Here is a 21184-nt window from a genome sequence, read left to right as displayed (position 1 = left end):
TACTGATCACATGATTAACACAGTTCAAGCATGAGGACTGAGGGAGCAGTTATATTTAGAAATGTTAGGTTGTCACCATAGACTGTATGGTTGTCACAGGATCACAGGTCACAATTTTGGTAGTGACAGGATGACTGGCAGGAATATGGGGGACTTTCAGCATCTGGATGGATTCTTTTTTGTTTTTTACTTGTGTTCTCTATATTGTTGAAAACAACATTTACAAATATTGTTATTCCAAGCTTTACCATGTTGAACAGAAGCTCCTTGTCCTACTCTTCTTGCAACTGTCTTTCTTTCTTTCTTAGTATTTATTCATTCTTTCCTGGCTTAGACCATTGCAATAAAATGCACATTCTCCCATTGACTGTGGAACATTATATTTACACAGTAGCTGTCAGTGATTTGCCAGTTAGCAGATGAAGAAGACCTGCGCATGCCTCTTTCTCCTCTCTGCTCCCATTGGCTGACATGATTCGGGGGCGGGAGATCCTGCGGTTGTTCGTGTCTTGATTGGCTGCTGAGCTTAAGACCGGGGAAAGTTTGAAAGTAACTGGGTGTGTGCGGGTAATTTTTGTTTGTGTGTCAAACTCACAAACCATTACAGCACAACTGGCTTTTTTTTTTTTTTTTTTTAGCACTTTGAAGTTAACTTAACAAAGTATTACGCAGTTAGTTTTTAATTCATCATGGAGCAAGAAGCGCAGGAAAACACGACGGCTGCTGTAAAGGTTTCGACGAAAGAAAGTGGCGACGACATGACGAACATCGCCGTAGCTGATCTGGACTCGTACGTTAATGTTGAACTCAGCACAGAAAACAACGCAGCTGGACATAATGTGCTTGATATAACTCAAGGTTTGTGTCATGTTTTATCTTTGAATAATATTAAAACACGTAGGTTCAATGTAACGCCAACTATTCCGGTACTTCTTGCTCGTATTGTCACCAGTTAACGAAGTTTTGCAGTTTAAACATTTTAATATATCCATCATTAAACTAGTCAGTTTGTCTGTTCTCACTATTAACTCATTCAGACCCCAAACCACGTGACTAAACTGTTCAGTGAATGGCTGTCATGTCCATTCAAAGACAATGGAGGTGATAGAACTGAAATTAGCATTATTGGTGTTAATGGTGAGGAATATTAATGCACTAAACAAGGAGGCTGGACAGGTATCATAAATCCATAATCAATTCCATAATATTACAGTTGTCCAGTCCAGTGATGGTGTAGTGTGATATATGTGTGTTTAACAATCCAGTAGAAAACAGTAGAATAACAGACCACCACCACCATGATACTATAAATGTCAATTACTAAGTAGGACAAGCTGCAGCTCTCAGTGATACTGGTGGTACTGGTTTCACCTGTTAGCAGAACTCAGTGGAAGCATGAGGTATGTTAACATCAAGATCCGTTGAGACAGTGTTGGCCCTTAACTGTGTCACACAAATATGCCAATCAATAACTACACTAACTGCCCAATTTAAAGTTTAACTCAGTTTGGTTTCAGAAGTGTTAATTGTTGAGGTTGGCTGCTTAAATTTCACATTTCATAGAAGTACCCCTGCTGTCCTATCTGCACCTTGTTTAATGTTATTTCATGTTTTGTGTAAATTAACAGTACTTCTTCTAAGTGCACCACATGCATATATATATGCAGATTTTGGAGTTCTACATCAAGTTTCTGGGAGTTTTACCTCATCTGCAGCTGAAATTATTAGTAGACAAGAATATCACAAGCAGTTTAGCTCATGGTTTAGTCAATTATCATTCATGATAAACATCAGCTGGTTCCAGACTCTAAAATGTGACTGTTTAGTAATCATTAGGGCCCAAGTTAACCAATACTGGATTTTTGGGGCTGATACCGATGTTAAGGAGTAAAAAAATTCCAGTATCAGTATATCAACCAATCATTTTCTATATAAAGAATGTATACATGCATACTTCTTTTTTTGCAATGATCCCTTAAAAACATTTGTAACAAAGATATGTAATGAAGGCATGATATTTTACCATCTGACAATAAACTTGATTGTATAGAATGACATCAGTGCTCTGAAACAGTAAACTACACTGGGAGTTTAATAATTATAAATAGCTATAACTTAGCAAATAACAAAACAAAAAAATATTAACCTTGAATTAAGAAAAAGGATCGAATGTACATTAAATGCGGCCTATACAGCTTTTAAAAATATCGGCACATATCAGACAACATATAGACTGACACCGATATATCTGTGATAATATCGGCTGAGCGATGACAGAAATATGTTTGCTTTTGATTAATAGTAAGAAAAACCTAGTTCATGGCAGCTTTAAACTCATCACAGTGTATATAAATGAAAATAAGTCCTTTTCACAGCAGACATAAAACACATCACAGCAGGAAAATTACAGGTTTAAATAAACTTAATATTCTGACTGATGGCTGAATTCCATGTAGTTGCTTCACTTTCAAGGTGTCACACTGTCATGACTTACTTAATATTACACAATCATTGTTAAGGACATTAGAATGTTTAATGTAATTAAACTGATGATACTCATATTCGTTCAAACTCAAATGAACCATTTTATGTGTGTGCCACCAGACGGCACCAAAGCATCATCTATGAAGAGACCCCCTCCCTCCCCTCCCATTTCCCAATTATTTAACAGTAGACTCAAACAATGGGTTGCACACACAAACAGAAACGGTGCTGATGACATGATGGTGCAAACATGCTCATAAAGTTCTGCAGCTGATTGTAATTTGATCTTGTTTTGTGTCTGTTTGAGCAGAGCAGTTCCCTGTGTTTCAGGCTTTTCTCCACATTTCAGCACACAGATTGATCTATAATGAAAACTACAGAGAACAGAAGCCTCAAATTGTATGTCCTAAATGTACAGAGGTGCACACAGACAGAGAGAGAGAGAGAGAGAGAGAGCTCTCCACTATATCACAAAAAAACACTTTCATGTGTTTGGCTTCTTTTGCTTCTCCAGTATTTCACATCTGTAACATAATCCACTGAAATGTCAGAATACAGCTGTGAATGTGACTCCAGCAGGTCTGAAACATGTAATGTTGTTCAGTGACACTGGATCAGTCAGGATCTGATGGTAATGAATACTCTTTGACCTGCCAGTCATCTACACAGATCAGCTGTTATACTCAGATTCAGGATTGTTTATGATAAAGCAGAATTTATGGATGAACTCTGAGCTCCATCACATCTGTCACGACTTGATTTTAAGTGGCTAAAAGTCTAAGATAAGCCTAAAACCCCCAGACCCACTTGACCCCCCATGTGTCATTCAGTATCAGTTCAGTTTCATTCAAGACTCACAAAGAGATTGAAGATTTGGAGAGAGAGTGAGAGAGAGAGAGAGAGAGAGAGAGGGAGGAGTGAGTTTTGGTTTCTGAAGAAGCTAATAGTTTCATTTGAACTGTGTGTAACTATTAGACTATTTTTGCATTGACCCTCCTTTGCATAGAAAGGGGACAGTTTTGCAGCTAATGTATGCATATCATCTCATTTACATATGTTCAAATTGCAAGGACCACCAAGACACTATTTGGGGTAGTGAGTTCTTAATTCCACGGTTTCTTGTCTCATTTGTGCAGGTTTAGCAGCTGCATAAACTGGACTGTCCTTTTGTGAATTCAGCCCTCTGTTTTCTATCAGCAAGTGTTGGCTGTCAATCATTATGCCTGATTTCTACCTAACTGCATGATAACACAAAAATAATGTGCACAATTTTACAATATTTTATTTCCATTTATAGTTGAAGAGTTTATTTTACAGTATTAGTTTTCCTCAGAAGCAGCAGTGTCAGCATTAGGTTGTCTCTAAGGCAGCAGACAGACACAGTGTACTCTGCATCTACTGAAATATCAGCAGTGTGCTCTAACTGTCTGCTGACTCTGCACAGCCAGTATACACATGACAGTCAGCACTTTTATTCTGTAGTTTGACCAACTCACAGAAGAAACAACAACTCACTACAGCGGCCTTTTCACTGATAATGAACTGTCACTATCACTGTGTTCAGCAGCAGTAGTTCTACACTGTGGAGATGTAGAGAAGATCAGGCTCAGGTTTATAATCCTCTTCCATCATACTACTAAATCTACAACACAGTGCTTAAGCCACATTTCCTTTTTCCAACAGCTCTGTTTCAGAATGAAGATGAGGCAGAGGAAGGAGAGAGTGATGATCATGAGGACGGGGACGACAGTGGCACGGACCACTTTAACGCTGATAAGTCAGGGACCCAGCTGCAGAGATGTGAGCGCCAAGGAGGGGCCAACTCAAACCTGCCCGACACCTTCCAGACAGGACACCTGCTGTTCTACGAGAGGTTCAAAGCGTTCCAGGACTACATACTGGGTAAGAACACACACACACACACTGGAATACATGATGTACGCATATTTGTGTGTGTTTTTTCTTTTGTCTGATTTAAGTGTGTTTGTGTGTGTGTGTGTGTGTGTGTGTGTGTGTGTGTGTGTGTGTAGGTGACTGTAAGCCCTCAGAGGTGAAGGACTTCACAGCAGACTACCTGGAGAAAGTTGTGGAGACATGTGATTGGCAGGCTGTGTGGTCTACAGATGTGTTTGATGTTCTGGTGGAGGTGAGACAACCTTTCACACACTGCTGATATACAACATTAAAAACTGTCCTTTTTTACTGTAAATCCCACTTGACCCGTATTTCAATAAAGATCCCTTGTTGTCATTTCAGGTGTGTGATGTGGAGTTTCCGGATCTGAAGGCGTGTGTGAAGCCGGTGCTGCCTCTGCAGTTTGAGTCCAGAGGCTGCGAGCTCAACGAGGAGACTATGAACACTCTGCTGGAGGCGACTCGACACAAGCTGCCCCTGCAGGAGCTCCAGGTGGTCTATGAGGAGTCTGGAGACTTTGACCAGACCGCCCTCGCCATTGAGCACCTCAGGTGACTTATTGAACCCTTCGCTGGATTTCACTCTGATGAATTTTACAGTCAAGTTTCTCTCATCCTTTGAACTCCTGCTTCCTCTCCTCTGTTTGCAGATTTTTCTACAAGCACATCTGGAGGCAGTGGGACGAGGAAGATGAAGATGATGACTTTGACTACTTTGTCCGTTGTGTGGAGCCTCGTCTAAGGCTGTGAGTGCACTTTGTGTCACAGTGATCATCTGGCATGTTGTGTTAGTACAGCCATGTAAACCTTACCTCAACATGTTTTGTCTCTCAGCTACTACGACATGTTGGAGGACAGAGTCCCATCAGGCCTGGTGGTAGAGTACCAGTCCTTACTGGAAAACTGCTCCCAATGCTTCCAGCAGTTCTTGGCGCTGCGCAGCTCCCTCAGCAGCGACTCTGACTCTGAGCCAGACAACGTGTCCATGGTGGAGGGCCTGAAGCTCTGCGATCAGCTGGAGACATTCAAACGCAAGCTGCACATCATCGAGAACCCCTTGTTGAGGTAGACCCATTGTTGCAAAGGTCAACCACCATCTCCCAAAACCTCCTCCTCCTCTGTTTCAACCAGTTTCTACATCTCCTCCACTCCAGGTATGTGCTGGGCTACAAGGGTAACAGCAGGCAGCAGAGTGTGCAGTGTCGTGGACCGAGAGCTTCAGGTGTTAAGGTGGTCCATGTGGTCACAGCATCCTGCACCAGCTTTCAGCTCCAGTCCCTCCTCAATGACCGACTGCTGCCTCAGTGCTCCTCTGAGGACACTGAAATCCAGGTTAGTCCCGTCTCTTAATGAAAAGATGGATATAATGAATATAGAATGTTATTAGAATGTAAAAGTAAATAGATTACACTTATTCTAGTGTGTCAGGTACATTTAACATTCATCCATTCTGCTGTTACAGGTTGGTTGTGAACATTATTTAGGTTTCTTCTTTAGTGTTCCTGCCTTCTCAAATGGCAGAAGGTGATTTACAGGACTCCAAAACTTACAGTGAATGTATGTCAAAATGGGGTTGGTGCAAAGTTACCCATACGTCCTCCTCATGATGACATCACATACTTCATACATGCCCATAAATGGTCGTCTGCTTCATTCCAGACCAATGATTTTATCCTTCTGCCTTCTCAACCCTTTGTGCAATAACCGCTGTCTGCACAGTCATTTTTATAGGGTTTAAAATCCACGTATTATTTCCTTTTATGTATATTTAAAAAAATATACACAGTATATTATTATTGATTTTCATATTTTTTTGTAGTTTATTTGTTTTTATGTATTTACTCACTGTTTTTAGTGTAATGGAGTATTTCACACAATTGTACTCGTATAACCAGAGTGACATTGAACATCTTGAATCTTGAGTCATAAGCCCCCAGGATCTGTGCTGGGCTGTCAATCCAATACGACATAATGACTGAACCATGTAATTACAACTCCTAGATCCATCACCAGATACACACTGGCCCTAAAAGCATTGTTCATGCTCATAATCATTAGAAAAGTAGCAGCTTTAAAACACTGAATATATATATACACTGAAAACACTGAATATATATATATATATATATATATATGTTTCTGAGCTTCTCAAAGATGAAAGAGGGCTCAGTTCTTTGTGGTAGTAAATTGAATATATAAAGTTGAGGTGTGTGTGTGTGTTTGTGTGTTTGTGTGTAGTTCCACAGAGAGCCTGTATCAGCAGTGGAGTCATGCTATCAGGGTGACGTGGTCATTATTCTGCCGGGGAACTACAGTGTTACCAGCTCCATCTTCCTGCCAGACTCCATCAGTATAGAAGGTATATGCTGTGGTGTAGACGGAGGATTTAAATGAAGTATTGTATTGTAATTTGAGAGAGAGTGTGTAATGATGGTTTCATGTGTGTGTCTGCCAGGTTTCGGGCTCCCTGACGAAGTGGTGATAGAGAAGAAAAACAAAGGGGACTCTTTCGTCGAGTCCACGGGAGGCGACGTCAGAATGTCCAACATCAAGTTCATCCAGCACGACGCCATCGAAGGCATTCTGTGTGAGTAGAGCTGTGTGTGTTTGTGTGTGTGTGTGATAAACAACGACAGCTGATAGGTTACACACAATCTCTGAACGCTTCCTGTTTGGTGACTAGGTGTGCGTCAGGGGAATCTGACCATGGAGAACTGTGTGATGCAGTGCGAGACCACCGGAGTCATCGTCCGAACATCTGCCCACCTCACCATGAACATGTGTGACCTTTATGGCTCCAAGGTGAGTGTGTCAAACAGAACCCCTTTTTCATTTCAGCATGTTTCCAGATGTTTGGACTTGTAGTAAAAGCTCCTTTCAAACCTCAAACCCAAAAACGCATCACTAAAAACCTCCATGAAAGCATTCACTCATTGGTTAGATGTGTCAGGATGGAGCAAGAATGTAAACACAGGTAAAAGGTCCTAAAGATGTTCCATTTATTTACACTCTGAAAACATCATCCAGGGCTGGACATCATTTACAGTGAAAAAGATATAAAATAATACAAAATAAAAGAACATAATCAATTAAAACAGGAATATAAGTACAGAAAATAGATACAGAGATACAAGATATAAAACAAATCAAGTAAAACAAACAGAAATGAAGTGGTTAGTGATCATTGATTTAAAATGTCTCTGTTACTGAATTATCCATTCTCAAAAACTCCAGATATATAACTACATAATCTTATTTGTCATGTGTGTTTATATTAGAAAATAATTGTCTGCCTATGAGGTTTTCCTTTTTTATATCAGCCTTACAAAGTCAGTGTTGGCAGGACTATGATTGTGTATATAAGTAAGTTACTTATCATACTTCATACTTAAAGTATGATGATTGTGTTGTATTGTGATAGTTTGTAATGTTGCTGTGTGTTGTCTGCAGGGGGCTGGTATAGAGATTTACCCCGGCAGTGTATGCAGTCTGGTCGGCAACGGCATCCACCACTGTAAGGACGGGATCCTCATCAAGGTGAGAAATGAAATCATCAGCCATCAGATGTGCTCATTAATACATGTCAGTGTTAGTGAGACTTTATACCTCAGTAGAGTTATCAGAACCACACTGATGATGTTCAGATGATTCCTGTTGAACTCTGTAAAGGTTAAAGCACACAGGTCAGGTGTTTTTTAAAGTCTGTGTCATGTGTCTCTGCAGGACTTTGCTAATGAGCTGGACGTGATGCCGTCCATCACCATGGAGAACAACGTAATCCACAACAACGAAGGCTATGGGGTGATTCTAGTGAAAACAGGAAACGGCGAGGATCAAAAAGTTCCTAACGACAAAAGTGAAGGTATGCAGAGTCCTCAGAGTCAGAGTATAGGAGCTTACATTACTGCATACTACATGTTTGTGTACAGTATATAATATCTTGTGTTTTTTTCCCCCAGAAGACCTTGCAAAAGAAGATGCTGGACAGACCGCCGAGCACCTCAGCATCACATCAACAGCCCCGAGCAGCAGCAGCAGCAGCAGCAACTCAGTGTCCACAGAGAACAGCAACAACGGCGCAGACGGTGACGCAACCGCCACCTCAGGCAGGAAGTGGCAGTTTGGCCGGCAGCTGAGCAGAAACAAGGAGGCGTCCTGCAGCCGAGCCGTGCAGAACCTGATGGACCACGAGATATTCGTCTCTATCCAGGGAAACCAGTTCAGACGCAACGGCATGGGCGACTTTGGCACTTTCTTCTGCTGAGAAACTATTTGAGACTGTCTGTAACTAACGTCTTTTTAAGAGCACCAAACATCAGAGTATTTTTGAGCAACAGCTGAATATTTTAAAATGTATATTGCTGAAAAATATTTTCAGATGTCGACTGAGCTGATTCAGAGTTTAGATGCTCTGTAAATGCTGTGAGCATGATGTGATGAGTTAAGCTGCTTACACACACACACACACACACACACTTCCTATTGAAGCAATGATGAATGACCCCCTCTTGAACTTGCACGAATGCTTTTATCTTATTTATTCCTCTGTGCTCTCAACTCAGAAGTGTGAAGCGTTTTTATTTTTGTTTTTTTTTAATGCATTATTAGTTTCTGATACACTCGTCACTTTGAATGCAGTTTTGGTGGCGAGACTAAAATCTAATAAATTTGGGTTATCTTTAAGGTGGTTGCTTGTTGAAACCAGTGCACTGTTAACAACACTGAGTTCTTTGTTCACAAAAATATGCTTTATTTCCACTGTTATGAGTTGTATATATAATATTCACTTGGTGCCTCAGGTTTTAAAAGTTTGTATTTTATAGTAGTGTGAAGTCTTAGAAATACTCATGTTGTCTGAAACTAACAGCCAAGTGAAACTAAAGTGAGAGGTTTATATTTAGATCAGTGCAACAGAGTTAGTCTTAGATTGAACTATTCCTGCTACTTCTAGAAATTGTTAAAATAATGAATTTCCTGGATTAAAAAGTGGCCTTTGATTACATCATATTCCTACAGTGTATATCGGTTATGATACATGCTGTAAAACACATTTAATGTGAATTACACACACTAGCTGTCTGAATTTGTTTTAAAATTATTTGCACTAAAGTCATCTAAAGAATGTAGATATGACATCAATGAGTCATCATGACTTTACATGGACCTCTGCCTTGCAATAGCTGGATATCCTCCACAAGACCAAAATATGAAAAATTATGTTAAAAAAAATCAAAATCGAAGTTATAATTTTTCTGATAATCAGCATACTCGGCATCAACGCTGTGACAGTTTCAAATAAATGTAACAAATAAAAACTTGTCAGGCTAATGTTTCCATGTTGACATGTTCTTTTCTGTAGCAGGAACACATGACTAATGAACAGTCATTTTACTCACCATCACTAAACAGTAGCCTTTATAACTGACTTGGCATTCATTTGGACAGCCTTTATCCAGGATGCACAAAACATTTTAAGACATTAATTCTTCATCCTGTTTATATTAATCAGGCTGCAGATGTCCTGTAGGTGGAGCTGTTCAGTCAGTGACTCAGCAGCACATCACTGATCAAGTACTGATGTTGCAATTTGAACACCTGTACAACCTGTAAGAAATATACCACTATATTCTTCTACCTGTAAAGCTGTAAACCAAAAACAAGATGAAAGAGGCTAAAACCTTCCACATTCCGCATTCATTTGATTCATCTTCAGTATAAAAACATTGACCATCACAGCTAACACTCCAACAGAAATACAGTGCAGCTTGTTGCTTTAAGACACTTGTCAGCTTAAGATAAGGAATGAATAGAATGGGAGATCCTATAGACTTGGCTCTGATAGAATTAGAGATAGAAACACAGTGTAAAAGATAATGACAGTATGTTCTTTTCTCTTTTTTTACTTAAAAAAACAAACAAAACAAAAAAATGCACCAGCAGAGTAGCAATGGAGCAAATGATACAGCTGCAGGGGCATTTTGATTGACAGCTCAACCCCCAGTGTGGTGGTGTCACACGTCTGTAGAGCCGAGCAACATTAGGACAGACATCCACCTTTTAAAGGCTGTGACCATCTTTAAAGTTCAGCATAAATTTCTGTTTTTCCAACCCCAAAACAGTGTTTGTGTGTAGTTGTTTAAACAGATTCACTCACTTATGGAGCTGCTGCCTACTCAGTTCACAGGCTGGCTGAAAGCTATTAAACACTACTCACTGCTCATGTAAAAAAAACAAAAAACAAACAAAAAAAACATCACGACATGAGAAATCCAAAAAGTTAACTGTATTCTAAAACAAATGGGAAAAAAAATTAACTTAATCTCATTTAATTACACAAAACATTTCAGGTACATGTTTTCATAACCAGTGTGTTAATTTGTTGATTTATGTTAACAGTAAACCAGTTCACTGCTGGTAGTGTTAACCACTATATTTATATATATTACACATACAAATGAACACTTGAGGCAAAACATTTCAGGCAATTTATGAGTGCAACAATTATCAAATTCATTCCACATAAGGCAAAGTGTCATACGTTGTTTGTTTTTTCTAAAGCAAAAGCGGCCGAGTTCCATTTATGTACAAGTAATTATCAAAATATTGCTTCATCTGGAAAATAAAAATATACTCATTTTGACTAGCTGATTGAATATTGAGCTCCATAGTAAAAAAACTGCCACAGTGGTGATCTGGAGAACATCCTTCAGCCTCAGTAGATGAGTGGGAAGAAGTGTGTGAAATGTTTCAAAGAGTCAAAAAGAGAGGGAGAGGGAGGGCCTCCGTCTCACTGCTCATCATCAGAGTCTTGGTTTTTGCTCAGGTGGCTCTCCTGGACCTCTAGCTCCTCGGCGCTCACCATGGCGGGGTTGATGGCGGCGTAGCGTGTCCCGTGGAACTGGCGCAAATGAATCTGTGGATGCAGAACAAGTAACATGAGAAACACTAGATACACCCTAAACATTATACAAGTAATAATACATTAGTGACTCACAGTGTGTGTGTGTGTAATGCTGGTGTTCTACAATGCCTTCATTGTCAACATGTCCTATGAAAAGACCTGAAACAACATAGTCAGCCTTTAAATACTGTCTGACACTTCTACATTAACTGTGGTGTTCATTCTGTTTAAAGCTGCACTTACCAATATTTCTACATTACCAATAGGCAAAATGACTATGTATAATGTGAAAGGATTCATTAACAGTGATGAACCCACAGAAAATTATAATGTTGACTTTATAGGTTCCCTCAGCTGGACGCAGCATTTAAACGTCCTTTTTTCTTCTACTGCTCTCATCACCTGTTTGCATGGTAGCAGCTAAAGAATGAATGTTGTCTTCACAGGATGTTTCACTGCTCACATGTGAAAGTGATGCTTCAGATATGGACACTGCTGTAAATTCTAAACACACAGCTGCTTCACACATGTTCAACCCAGCAGCACAGAAGATCTGAATAATCACAGTTTTAATGTGAGCACCAAAATGAGTGTCTAATGTGAAATATGATCAAAATGTCTTCTTCTGTTCCTTGTTATGATGTTGAACAAAGGCCAGAAATGATGTGACAGTGAAGTTGATCTTTTAAATATGATATAAATTTAAAACAGCCTGAGAAGTTTAAGCTCTGCATGTGTGTGAAACGTTGTCATAACTAGTGTATGAATTCTTGAAAAAGTGTTTACGGGGTCTCAGTGAACTTGACAACCAAAATCTAACCAAGTGGAGGTTTCTGCAAAATATGTAGAAATTCCCTCAAGATGTTCCTGAGACATCGTGTTCTTGAGAATTGGACAAACAGACAACCCAAAAATATGGTCACAGCTGTCAGTGTGTGGAGGCGTAATTAAATGTCACAATCATAATCATGCAGTTCATAGAGGATCACCAGCATCTGTTCCTAAAGCATTAGCTGAATCTTACTTGTATGTAGAGGTTGACTTCAGCACTCCTGCACAGGTAAGGAAAGTTTCCACCTGTCTTCAAATGAGCTCTTCTGGCATTAGGATAAAGTTTATACATCTCCTCCTTCGCCTCCAGCGAGAGTGCACTCTGATCAAAAACCTGAGAACAGATAAACAGTATTTAACTTCAGCACAAATATAAACATGAATGACGATGGTACAACTCAGGAGTAATCTAGCACTTACGTCTATAATGGTCACAGCAACATCCTTTATTTTATGGGGCTCCACATAAGAGTTCTGACAGTTGAGTGTTAGCCGGGATGCTAGCTCGCTTTGGTTTAGCGTCTCCAGCTACAGAGGACACAGGACATGGAGGGCAGAGAAACATTAATATACATCACAGCTGGAGCTCCGCTTTACAATAAAGACAGTTATGTGTCATTTTGGTAATATCGGTCTTCAGAAATCACAGAAATCAATAAAGACTAAAATGATGAGCAACTGAATAATCTGTTGTCATAAATATATACTGTTGATCATATTTATCTAACTCCTCCCTTGGTGTATAGTGTAGATGGAGAGCTAAGGGAGATCCTAATGAACTAAAGGAGGGTCAACTAAACTAAAAAAGCTAAGGTAAACTAAACAAAAAAAAGTTAAGCTAAGTTAAACTAAGCAAAGATAAACTAAACTAAGCAAAGATAAACTAAACTAAGCAAAGATAAACTAAACTAAGGTAAGCTAAGCATTACTAAACTAAGTTATGGTAAACTAAACTAAGCAAAGCTAAGGAAAACTATCTAAGGTACACTACGCTAAACTAAACTAAACATATCTTAACTAAGCTAAGCTAAGCTAAGCTAAGCTATTCATTCATATTTGAGACCAAATAGAGAATCTTAACAAATAATCCCCAAATCACAATGTCAAGACAAGATGAAATGTACAGTATTTATTAGTATGTGAATGTAAACATACTCCATTCAAATATTCTCACTTAAGAAACTGTTTCACTTTGTAGTTGGCATAAAGACTGGTAGCAGGGACAAACAGTCAGCCTAGCTTTGTGCAAAGGGTGGAAACATTAAAATCTACCAACACCCTTAAAACTCACCAATTAGCATGTTGTAACTTGTTGCTACACAAGCAGTAATGCAAGATTGACTAGTACTAGTGCTATTTCAGTCACTCTGTCACATTTGTGCACCATCTCCTATGAGTTTCCAGATGCAGTCAGTGAGCAGAGGTTTCAGTCACTGCACCCAGCTGTTGTTCACACACACACTGTTCCAGCAAGAAACTCCCTTAAAACCACTAAATATCATTTCTACATGTCTGTGTGAGTTTGGGTTAAACACCGTGTGAATACATGAACTCTTAAAAAGGTGAAGTTTTTCAATTTGGGAAGAGCCTATCACACACTATTGCACAAGACAATGAAATGCTGTACTAGTACAATACTATTCAAGTCTTACCCTATCAACCATAAAGTCTATTGCATCAGCCATTTTAGGGTCCACAGGTCCTTTAGCAAAGTTCCCCAGGACAATCTTCTTCAACATGAAAGCCGGCATCAACCAAAAACTGAAGAACACAGAAATGAGTCATTGTTAAAAAGAGGTAGATGTGATGTGTACTGCCTGGAAACAAACCACTGACATGAATACGCTACCTGTTTGCTGTCCACGTCTGGTTAAAGATGGAGGTATCACTGAATGAATTACACAACACCAGTGAGTGCACCCTGGGGGACTTGTGTGTGTATTCTGCAAACTTCTGGGCTAAGAATCCACCCAGTGACGCGCCAAAAAGATGAACCTGAGGCAAGCGAGAGAGGATCATCATTAGATTAACGTAATGAAAGACGAGGTATGAGATGATTAGAAAACACAAGCTTACTTTATCCAACTGCAGGTGATCAAGAAGCTTCCTGAAGCCATCACAGAACTCCATCAGGTCCCAGTAAACCGGATACTGCAGCTGAGAGCAACAGGAACAACATCATCAGGGTGTAATTAGGTTTAATAATCAGGTCACATTAATAATCAGCAAGGTTGATACTGAACCTCAGCTTTAAACTGTCTTTATGTAACCAAACCTCTTTCATAGCTGATTGTCTTTAACATATTTTGCTACTAACACACTGTTTTGGTAACAGAACCTAATTGAAACAAACCAAACCCAAACTCAGTTCATGAAATGTGAGCCACATCCTTTCATGTCTGATGAATGGAATGCATTTATGATGTCTACTGTAATGCCTGAAGAGAAAAGTTTCATTTGAGCCTAATAAACTGAACCAGGCTTAAACTGTTTCATAAAGATCACTCAGAGCTCATGAGATCAGACCAAAGCTCAAGTCTGGATTAAGAACGCCTTGTTCATGACTTACAAACACAAACCTGAGACATCGAGAAAAATCAGTTCACGATGAAGATAACTGACATGTAAAAACAAAACTGTGATATTAATGGTCAGTTTATAATAGCCCGGCGAGGTTTCACGATAACTTAAGTCAGACTTATTTAAACCACTGAACCTTTATGAAACACAATTTACTAAAAAATAATGCTTTCTTTATACAGAAAGTATTGCTTATGCTACTTCTTTAGCAGAAATATGATAAATATGAAAGTCACTGTCACAAGCTCAGCTCTGACAGCAACACTAAATGAGTTTTGTGAGTTCAATCTGCCTCTAATGCAGCCGACGAATAGGCCTGTCACAATAACTACTTCTGTTGGACGATGTATTGTCTCAGAAATAATCACGATAAACAATATTATTGACATTTGAAGATCATTTTACCATACCATAATGTAAAGGGGGGCAGGGGTGGGATTTGGAGAGTTGTCGCTACTCTCTTTAATTCTTCTGCAGTCTCCACTCAGGATGTACACTGTGTTGTTCAATGTGACATGAATAGCCTCTTAGCTGCTAATGTGAAGTGTGGCAATATTGAGGTCAAAACAATGATTAAGCTCATGTCCATGTATCATATGATATGTCCATATATAGACATGAGGATGTTGATAATTATGTTATTGTATGATAATTATTGTGACAGGCCTACCGACAAACATCAGACATGAGACACCTTTTCTGAACATCACGTTTGAACCAGTGGTTTTATATTTAACGACTAGATATTGATGTATTTACATTACAGTCATATTGTTGGTCATGAACTCACTGAGATGACTCTGTAGCCCCAGCCAGTCAGAGCCAGCACCTGCTGGAAGAACACCTCTGCTGTCCCGCTGACAGGAGGCAGAAGGATGATGGGACACCGGATGCTCTTTGGCCCTGCGTCATAGAGCGACCACACTTTGCTGTCGTCATCGTCAACGATAATCTGAAATCACAACAAGACAAGAAACATGTGCTGTTATTCATACTGCATATATAGGTGCTAATGTGGAAAACTGATGAGTCAAAAATAATGTATGGCTGCTTGTTCTACCAAAGCAGAGAGGAGACGTCTGTTAACATCCATCACATTTTTCATCTCCTGGGAGATAATCAAATATGGATTTAAAACTAATGAAATGTTTGTGTTGTGGGCTGTGTTTAACTCAGCATTTATGTCCATATCGGATGTTGGCAGCTTTTTATCTGATCCTCTGAACTCGCTGCAGCAGCACTGGTTACCATGGCGATTTACACCAGTTGAACATGAGTCAGAAAACTGAGTTGAGAGACAGCTGTAAAACACACTGATACTGCTTCTGTGTTTAAATTCAGATTAAAAGCACAAAGGGTACATATAATAAAATATACTTTATGACCGCAAGGTGCAGCACACTGACTGATAATGTTTAATCCAGTAGTTAATCATAAGGAAGATTCTATCATGTCCATAAGTCATCACCTGCACTACTACTGATTGGATTATTGTCTGATCATAACTGTGCATTGATCACTGTGGTTAGAGTTTTACCTCCTGCTTCACTAATCTTCAACCAGCAGCACACAGTGACTCATGACTAAATACAGCCTCTCTAAAATCACACCTACAGGCTATTAGCTGGATGTGATGTAGAACATGGTGTAAACTGATCCAGCACTGACTACAGTAGCTCAGTGTATCAATATACTTTATCTTTACAACTGAGGTGGAGAGATGTTATCCAGTGATATATAATACTGTAACACTACTCATTATTCAATGCACTCATGAGCCTGAGGCACATCTGGCAGCTGCTTTATTGCTCTGGTTTTACTTCCCCACACACATACACATTTTTATACCTTCTGACACTTATTTTGAGGAAGTCTTACTCTACACATGATTTGTATATTCTATATTTATAAAACTGGTGTGTGTTGCAACCAATCAACAGCTTTTCATTAACTACATTCTCATCATTTGAGACTAAGTCATAATGTCTCTGTATAATCCCAGTCATAAAAACAAATTAGATTATGACTGGCTGAACATATTTTGAATATCAAATGAATGTTTGGCTCCTCTCTCACACACACACACACACACACACACACACACACACACACACACACACACACACACACACACACACACACACACACACACACACACACACACACACACACACACACACACACACACACACACACACACACACACACACCTCAAGTGACTCCACTAATAATAAACAGCATCTGTGTTTTACGCTCACAAATCTCACATTAGAATCAGAATGTGATACTGCGGATGTTATTTTTCCAGTTAGAACTTGATGCTCGTGCAATAAAGAGACGTAGAGCCTCACATTCACACACACACAAGCATTAAAATAGGAGCTTTATATATAACAGAGTGTACTGTCAGCATGATTCAGCAACTCGTTACCATTTATGACTTAAAACTATGGAGAGACGTGTTTTACTCTATAAAATGCATTTAACAGCATCACAGCATGAAGTCTAAAACATAATAAACACGTTTCTCTCCATACAGTCAACAAGACAGGAAGGAAACATGCAAGATGAAGGTTGCTAAATTAGTTTTACACCACTTTTTCTTGTGAAATATTGGATGCTTTTACATCTTCAGGCTTCTAAAAATCATTCAAATAACACGCAGCATACAAGTTGTGAGTCATCAGTAGATATTGCCTTATTAGAATTTTAAAAAAGTGTGTGTGTGTGTGTGTTGGGGGGTGGGGGGGGGGGGTAACTGGTTAAAAGGTGTACACTGTGCAGACTGTGTCATAGTTACTGTTAGCATGTGACAGCATGACTCAGTGACTGTTTAAGACGACTGTGCCTCCTGATCAACATGTGCCTTCACTCTCACATAAATACATCATTCTAAAACACTTGTGAAACTCCACTGTAGCGACTCGAGATCACTTCAACTATCAGGAGCGATGTGATGACGATGTGGCGAGGCTATGACAACAGTGAGGGAGAAAGACGAGCTGCGATTGGTCTAAACGGCAGTGAGGTCAGTGAGGTCAGCGACTCCACACAGAGAAAAACAGGGTCAGGAAGGGGAAAGTGACTCACTGTTAACTCTCTTGTTACTGTAGTTAAGCAGCTTAGCTTTTTGTCTTAATCCTGCTGGTTTAGTAGTCAAAGTATTGTTGAAAAAGGCAAGAATGTCCGATCAGCTCTACTTCAGTGTTCTGTATACTTTGAAGCCGTTAATAGAAAGCTGGATAAACGCGGTGTGTGGAGCTGCATCAACACGTGGCGCCATCATAAACGCAGGCCCTGCATCAGCGTTTAACACGACAGACACGTGGAGCATGTTCTCATTTCCTAAAACCGCTCAACAACACGCTGGAATGGCTACAACGTGATATTTCTTTCCAGACACTGCACACAGTAACAACATCAAACTAATGAAGACACGCTATAGGACATTAAACTAGTAAATGAACATACAACACCATCTATTAAATATCAAAGAATAACCTCAGACATGATCAATTATCCAAAGTTGTGCATCAAAATCAGACTTCTTGGGAATCCCAGCAGACGAGTGATGAATATCTATTAAGTTTCCATAAGCAGTGATGGAAAAAACAGTCAGGCACTTGACTTATGTAAAAGCAGAAATACCACAGTATTAAAATATTGCATTTAAAATCCTAATCAAGTGGAAATACTGAACTATTCTCAGCTAAATTTACTTAAAGCAGAAAATATGGCAGTTATAGATTAATATGCAAATTTAAATATGTTTCATGAAGTGTATTCTAAATACTACTAGTGGAGCTAGTTTGAACTTTAACAGTATTTTATAAAGAACCACATGATCAGTGTGAGGAGATCATACTGTACACTGTTTCCTACAAAGAAGAAAAAGAAGTTGTGATACATAAATGGAAGTCTGGGTTCTGATAGACTCGGCCATGAGTGCTGCTGCTGTCACCATATTACTTATACTCTTATTATTTTCATTGCTATTTGTTGCCGTGCCTCTCTCTCTAACTTCAAGGCAGATGGTCGCCCACCCAGAGTCCACTTCAGCTTGAGGTTTCTTCCTGTTAAAAGGGAGTTTTTCCTTGCTGCTGTCGCCACGAGCTGCTCATGTGGGAATGTTGGGTCTCTTTAAATTAAATTAAAGAGTACGGTCTAGACCTGCTCTATGTGTAAAGTGATTTGAGATGACTTTTGTTGTGATTTGGCGCTATATAAATAAAGATTGACTAATACATTTGGATGAATTTCGTTAAAACTTTTCTCTAATCTATGTTTTTTGTGTGAAATATTGGAGCATTTTATCTCTTTGTTCCCTGTTTATTTGACATCATGTGAGACATTTAGAGACAAAATATCTCTTTAGTGGAGCTGCTAACAACTCAGACATCTGTAAACCACAACAGATTCTTGTTGGGGTTTTTTGTTTTTAATGGGCCACAAGCCAAAAAGTTTGTGACACCACTGGTTTAATCTTTAACACAGCATCATTTATAAGCTTCTCGTATGTTGTTTCATGTTCAAAATCTGATCTGAAAAGTAACTAAAGCTGCCAAATAAATGCAGAGGACTCAAACAACAACAACAACAACAACAACAACAGCAACAGTAGCTTTTGAGTTGTAGTGGAATCGAAGGGTCAAGTAGCATGAATGGAAACACTCAAGATAAGTACAAAGTCACTGAGTAAATGTCCATCACTGTCCTTAAGATACTGCTGCACAAGATAACCTGAAAACTGTCTCGCTGTCTCGCTCACTGCTGAAATATTTATCATAACATTAACATTTTAGCCTATCAGACCGTCACCAGGTATACTGGCAGCACATATATACACAGGAGCTGATTAAGATTAAAAAGATACACAATATAACAATGCCAGTAAATCTTAAGCAACATCCATGTGACCCCAAAGCTGTCCAAAAGGTAAAAAAAAAGATTTTAAATGATTGAGGAAGCTAGTGAGTAATGCGACCCTTAAAGCACAAAGTAACCTTTGAAAAGAGCCACATTTTTGCTTTCACTTCAGTAATCTACTACACAAGTTATCTGTGTTATGCTTGAGTAAAATTCACGTAGTGCAGCGTCTACTCAGGTATAACACTCACTCCATCTGTCCATCTCTGCAAGGAATGATGGCTCGCTGTATCTTTGACAACATCCTCAAGCATAAGAGCAAGACAAATGTGCAAATCTAATCACTTTCTGTGACAATGATGATGTGTTTAACACCAACCACACACATGGCTGAGTGACAGCTTCAGTATCAGTAAGTGACCACTGAAATGATCATATCAGTTAACACACATCACATAAGCAGGAAATGTGGTTTATTTAAAGAGCATAGTGTGATGATGTTATTTATGTAGCACAAGCCAATTTATTCCACATTCCTATGATATGTATCATTTCAGGTATTGATCTATACTCATGTGTGTGCTGGTGGTGCATATAGTGGGCTCATCAGGCCACAATCACAGATCAGAAATGGTACTCACTCTCTTCAGCGGCACTGTGCTTCTGAACCAGTTGTAGTCAGGAGACACTTTAATCTCCTCCATCTGTGGGAACACATTCAGAACGAAGAGAAAGCGTTAATTCATTATAAAACAAACCCGGTTAGTTCATTTAAACGAAGCTGCTACATAAACAACAAACACCTGGCTCCTCTCTGTTAGCTGCCCTGGCTAACGTTAACATTAGTCTGTATCAACGACCCATTGGAGGTAAATGTGTGTGGCCGTTACGGAGGAAACACTCGGGCTTTTAAACGTTACGCTGGACGCTGTATTGCTAAATATGACACACGCCACATTAACCGTGTCTAAATACGTAGCGTGGGTACAATTACCGTGTCGTTGTGGATGTTAGTCACCGTGACGGTTGAATTTTATCCATATCTAGGTAGCATTTTCTCCGGCAGCCTGGTCATATGACTCTAGTTTCTGCGACTTCCGCAAAAGATTCAGCCTCCCGGTTGTGTTTGCCGCCGCCCACCGACCGACCGCACACACACAGCAGCTCAGACACAGCAGCTCCACACGGGACAGCGCTACAACACCACCATGTCGCCACAGTCTGCCACAGAAGTAGTCTGCTGCTTTTATGTTATGGAGCTGCCACACGCACTTTGCGCGGCTCTTACGACTACGCATGCGCACACGCCCACCCAAATTTAACACTAAAGAGATAACGATTGCCTAGTCAAAATAACGCATTTCATTGACTCTGTATGTTATAAGACTGCGCCTCATAACATACAGAGTAACGAACAGAAAGGTTTTTAAGCCTGGTTAAAAGAGTCAATGCTTCCTCATTCTCAAGGTTGGTTGGTTACAGATTAGTTACTCTATTTAAAATGCAATAAGGAGCCTAATGTAACTTTTTCAATGGCCTAATCAATGTAATGTACCTTATTACATTAGATTACTTTTTGATTATTTATCTAATTTTCTAACCAATGTTT

The 21184-nt window shown here is 39.4% G+C and overlaps 2 protein-coding genes across 3 annotated transcripts; one reads left to right on the top strand and one right to left on the bottom strand.

Annotated features, from left to right (window-relative positions):
• The first annotated feature begins 689 nt into the window (after window positions 1–689).
• On the top strand, window positions 690–9845 carry shcbp1 (SHC SH2-domain binding protein 1). The gene is made up of 13 exons (XM_053318898.1): window positions 690–858; window positions 4168–4386; window positions 4515–4630; window positions 4741–4949; window positions 5048–5143; window positions 5232–5462; window positions 5552–5729; window positions 6636–6756; window positions 6853–6984; window positions 7081–7199; window positions 7848–7934; window positions 8121–8259; window positions 8357–9845. The coding sequence occupies exons 1-13, from the start codon at window positions 690–692 to the stop codon at window positions 8659–8661; spliced, it is 2121 nt and encodes a 706-aa protein (XP_053174873.1). The 3' UTR covers window positions 8662–9845.
• A 442-nt stretch (window positions 9846–10287) lies between these two features.
• On the bottom strand, window positions 10288–20741 carry spg21 (SPG21 abhydrolase domain containing, maspardin). 2 transcript variants are annotated; one of them, XM_053317743.1, is made up of 9 exons: window positions 20570–20741; window positions 20217–20279; window positions 15500–15661; window positions 14206–14286; window positions 13979–14124; window positions 13782–13890; window positions 12550–12657; window positions 12323–12463; window positions 10288–11310 (listed from the first exon to the last, which is right to left on the bottom strand). In XM_053317743.1, exons 2-9 carry the CDS (start codon window positions 20277–20279, stop codon window positions 11185–11187), a joined length of 936 nt encoding a protein of 311 aa, XP_053173718.1. In that variant the 5' UTR covers window positions 20570–20741; the 3' UTR covers window positions 10288–11184. The 2 variants fall into 2 exon arrangements, with proteins under 2 accessions (XP_053173718.1, XP_053173725.1); XM_053317750.1 differs by having other exon boundaries at window positions 20594–20741.
• Between the last annotated feature and the right edge of the window lie 443 nt (window positions 20742–21184).

Source organism: Scomber japonicus, chromosome 1, assembly GCF_027409825.1.
Source record: "Scomber japonicus isolate fScoJap1 chromosome 1, fScoJap1.pri, whole genome shotgun sequence".
Classification (NCBI taxonomy): Eukaryota; Metazoa; Chordata; class Actinopteri; order Scombriformes; family Scombridae; genus Scomber; species Scomber japonicus.
This window is presented reverse-complemented; position numbering and strand designations above follow the sequence as displayed.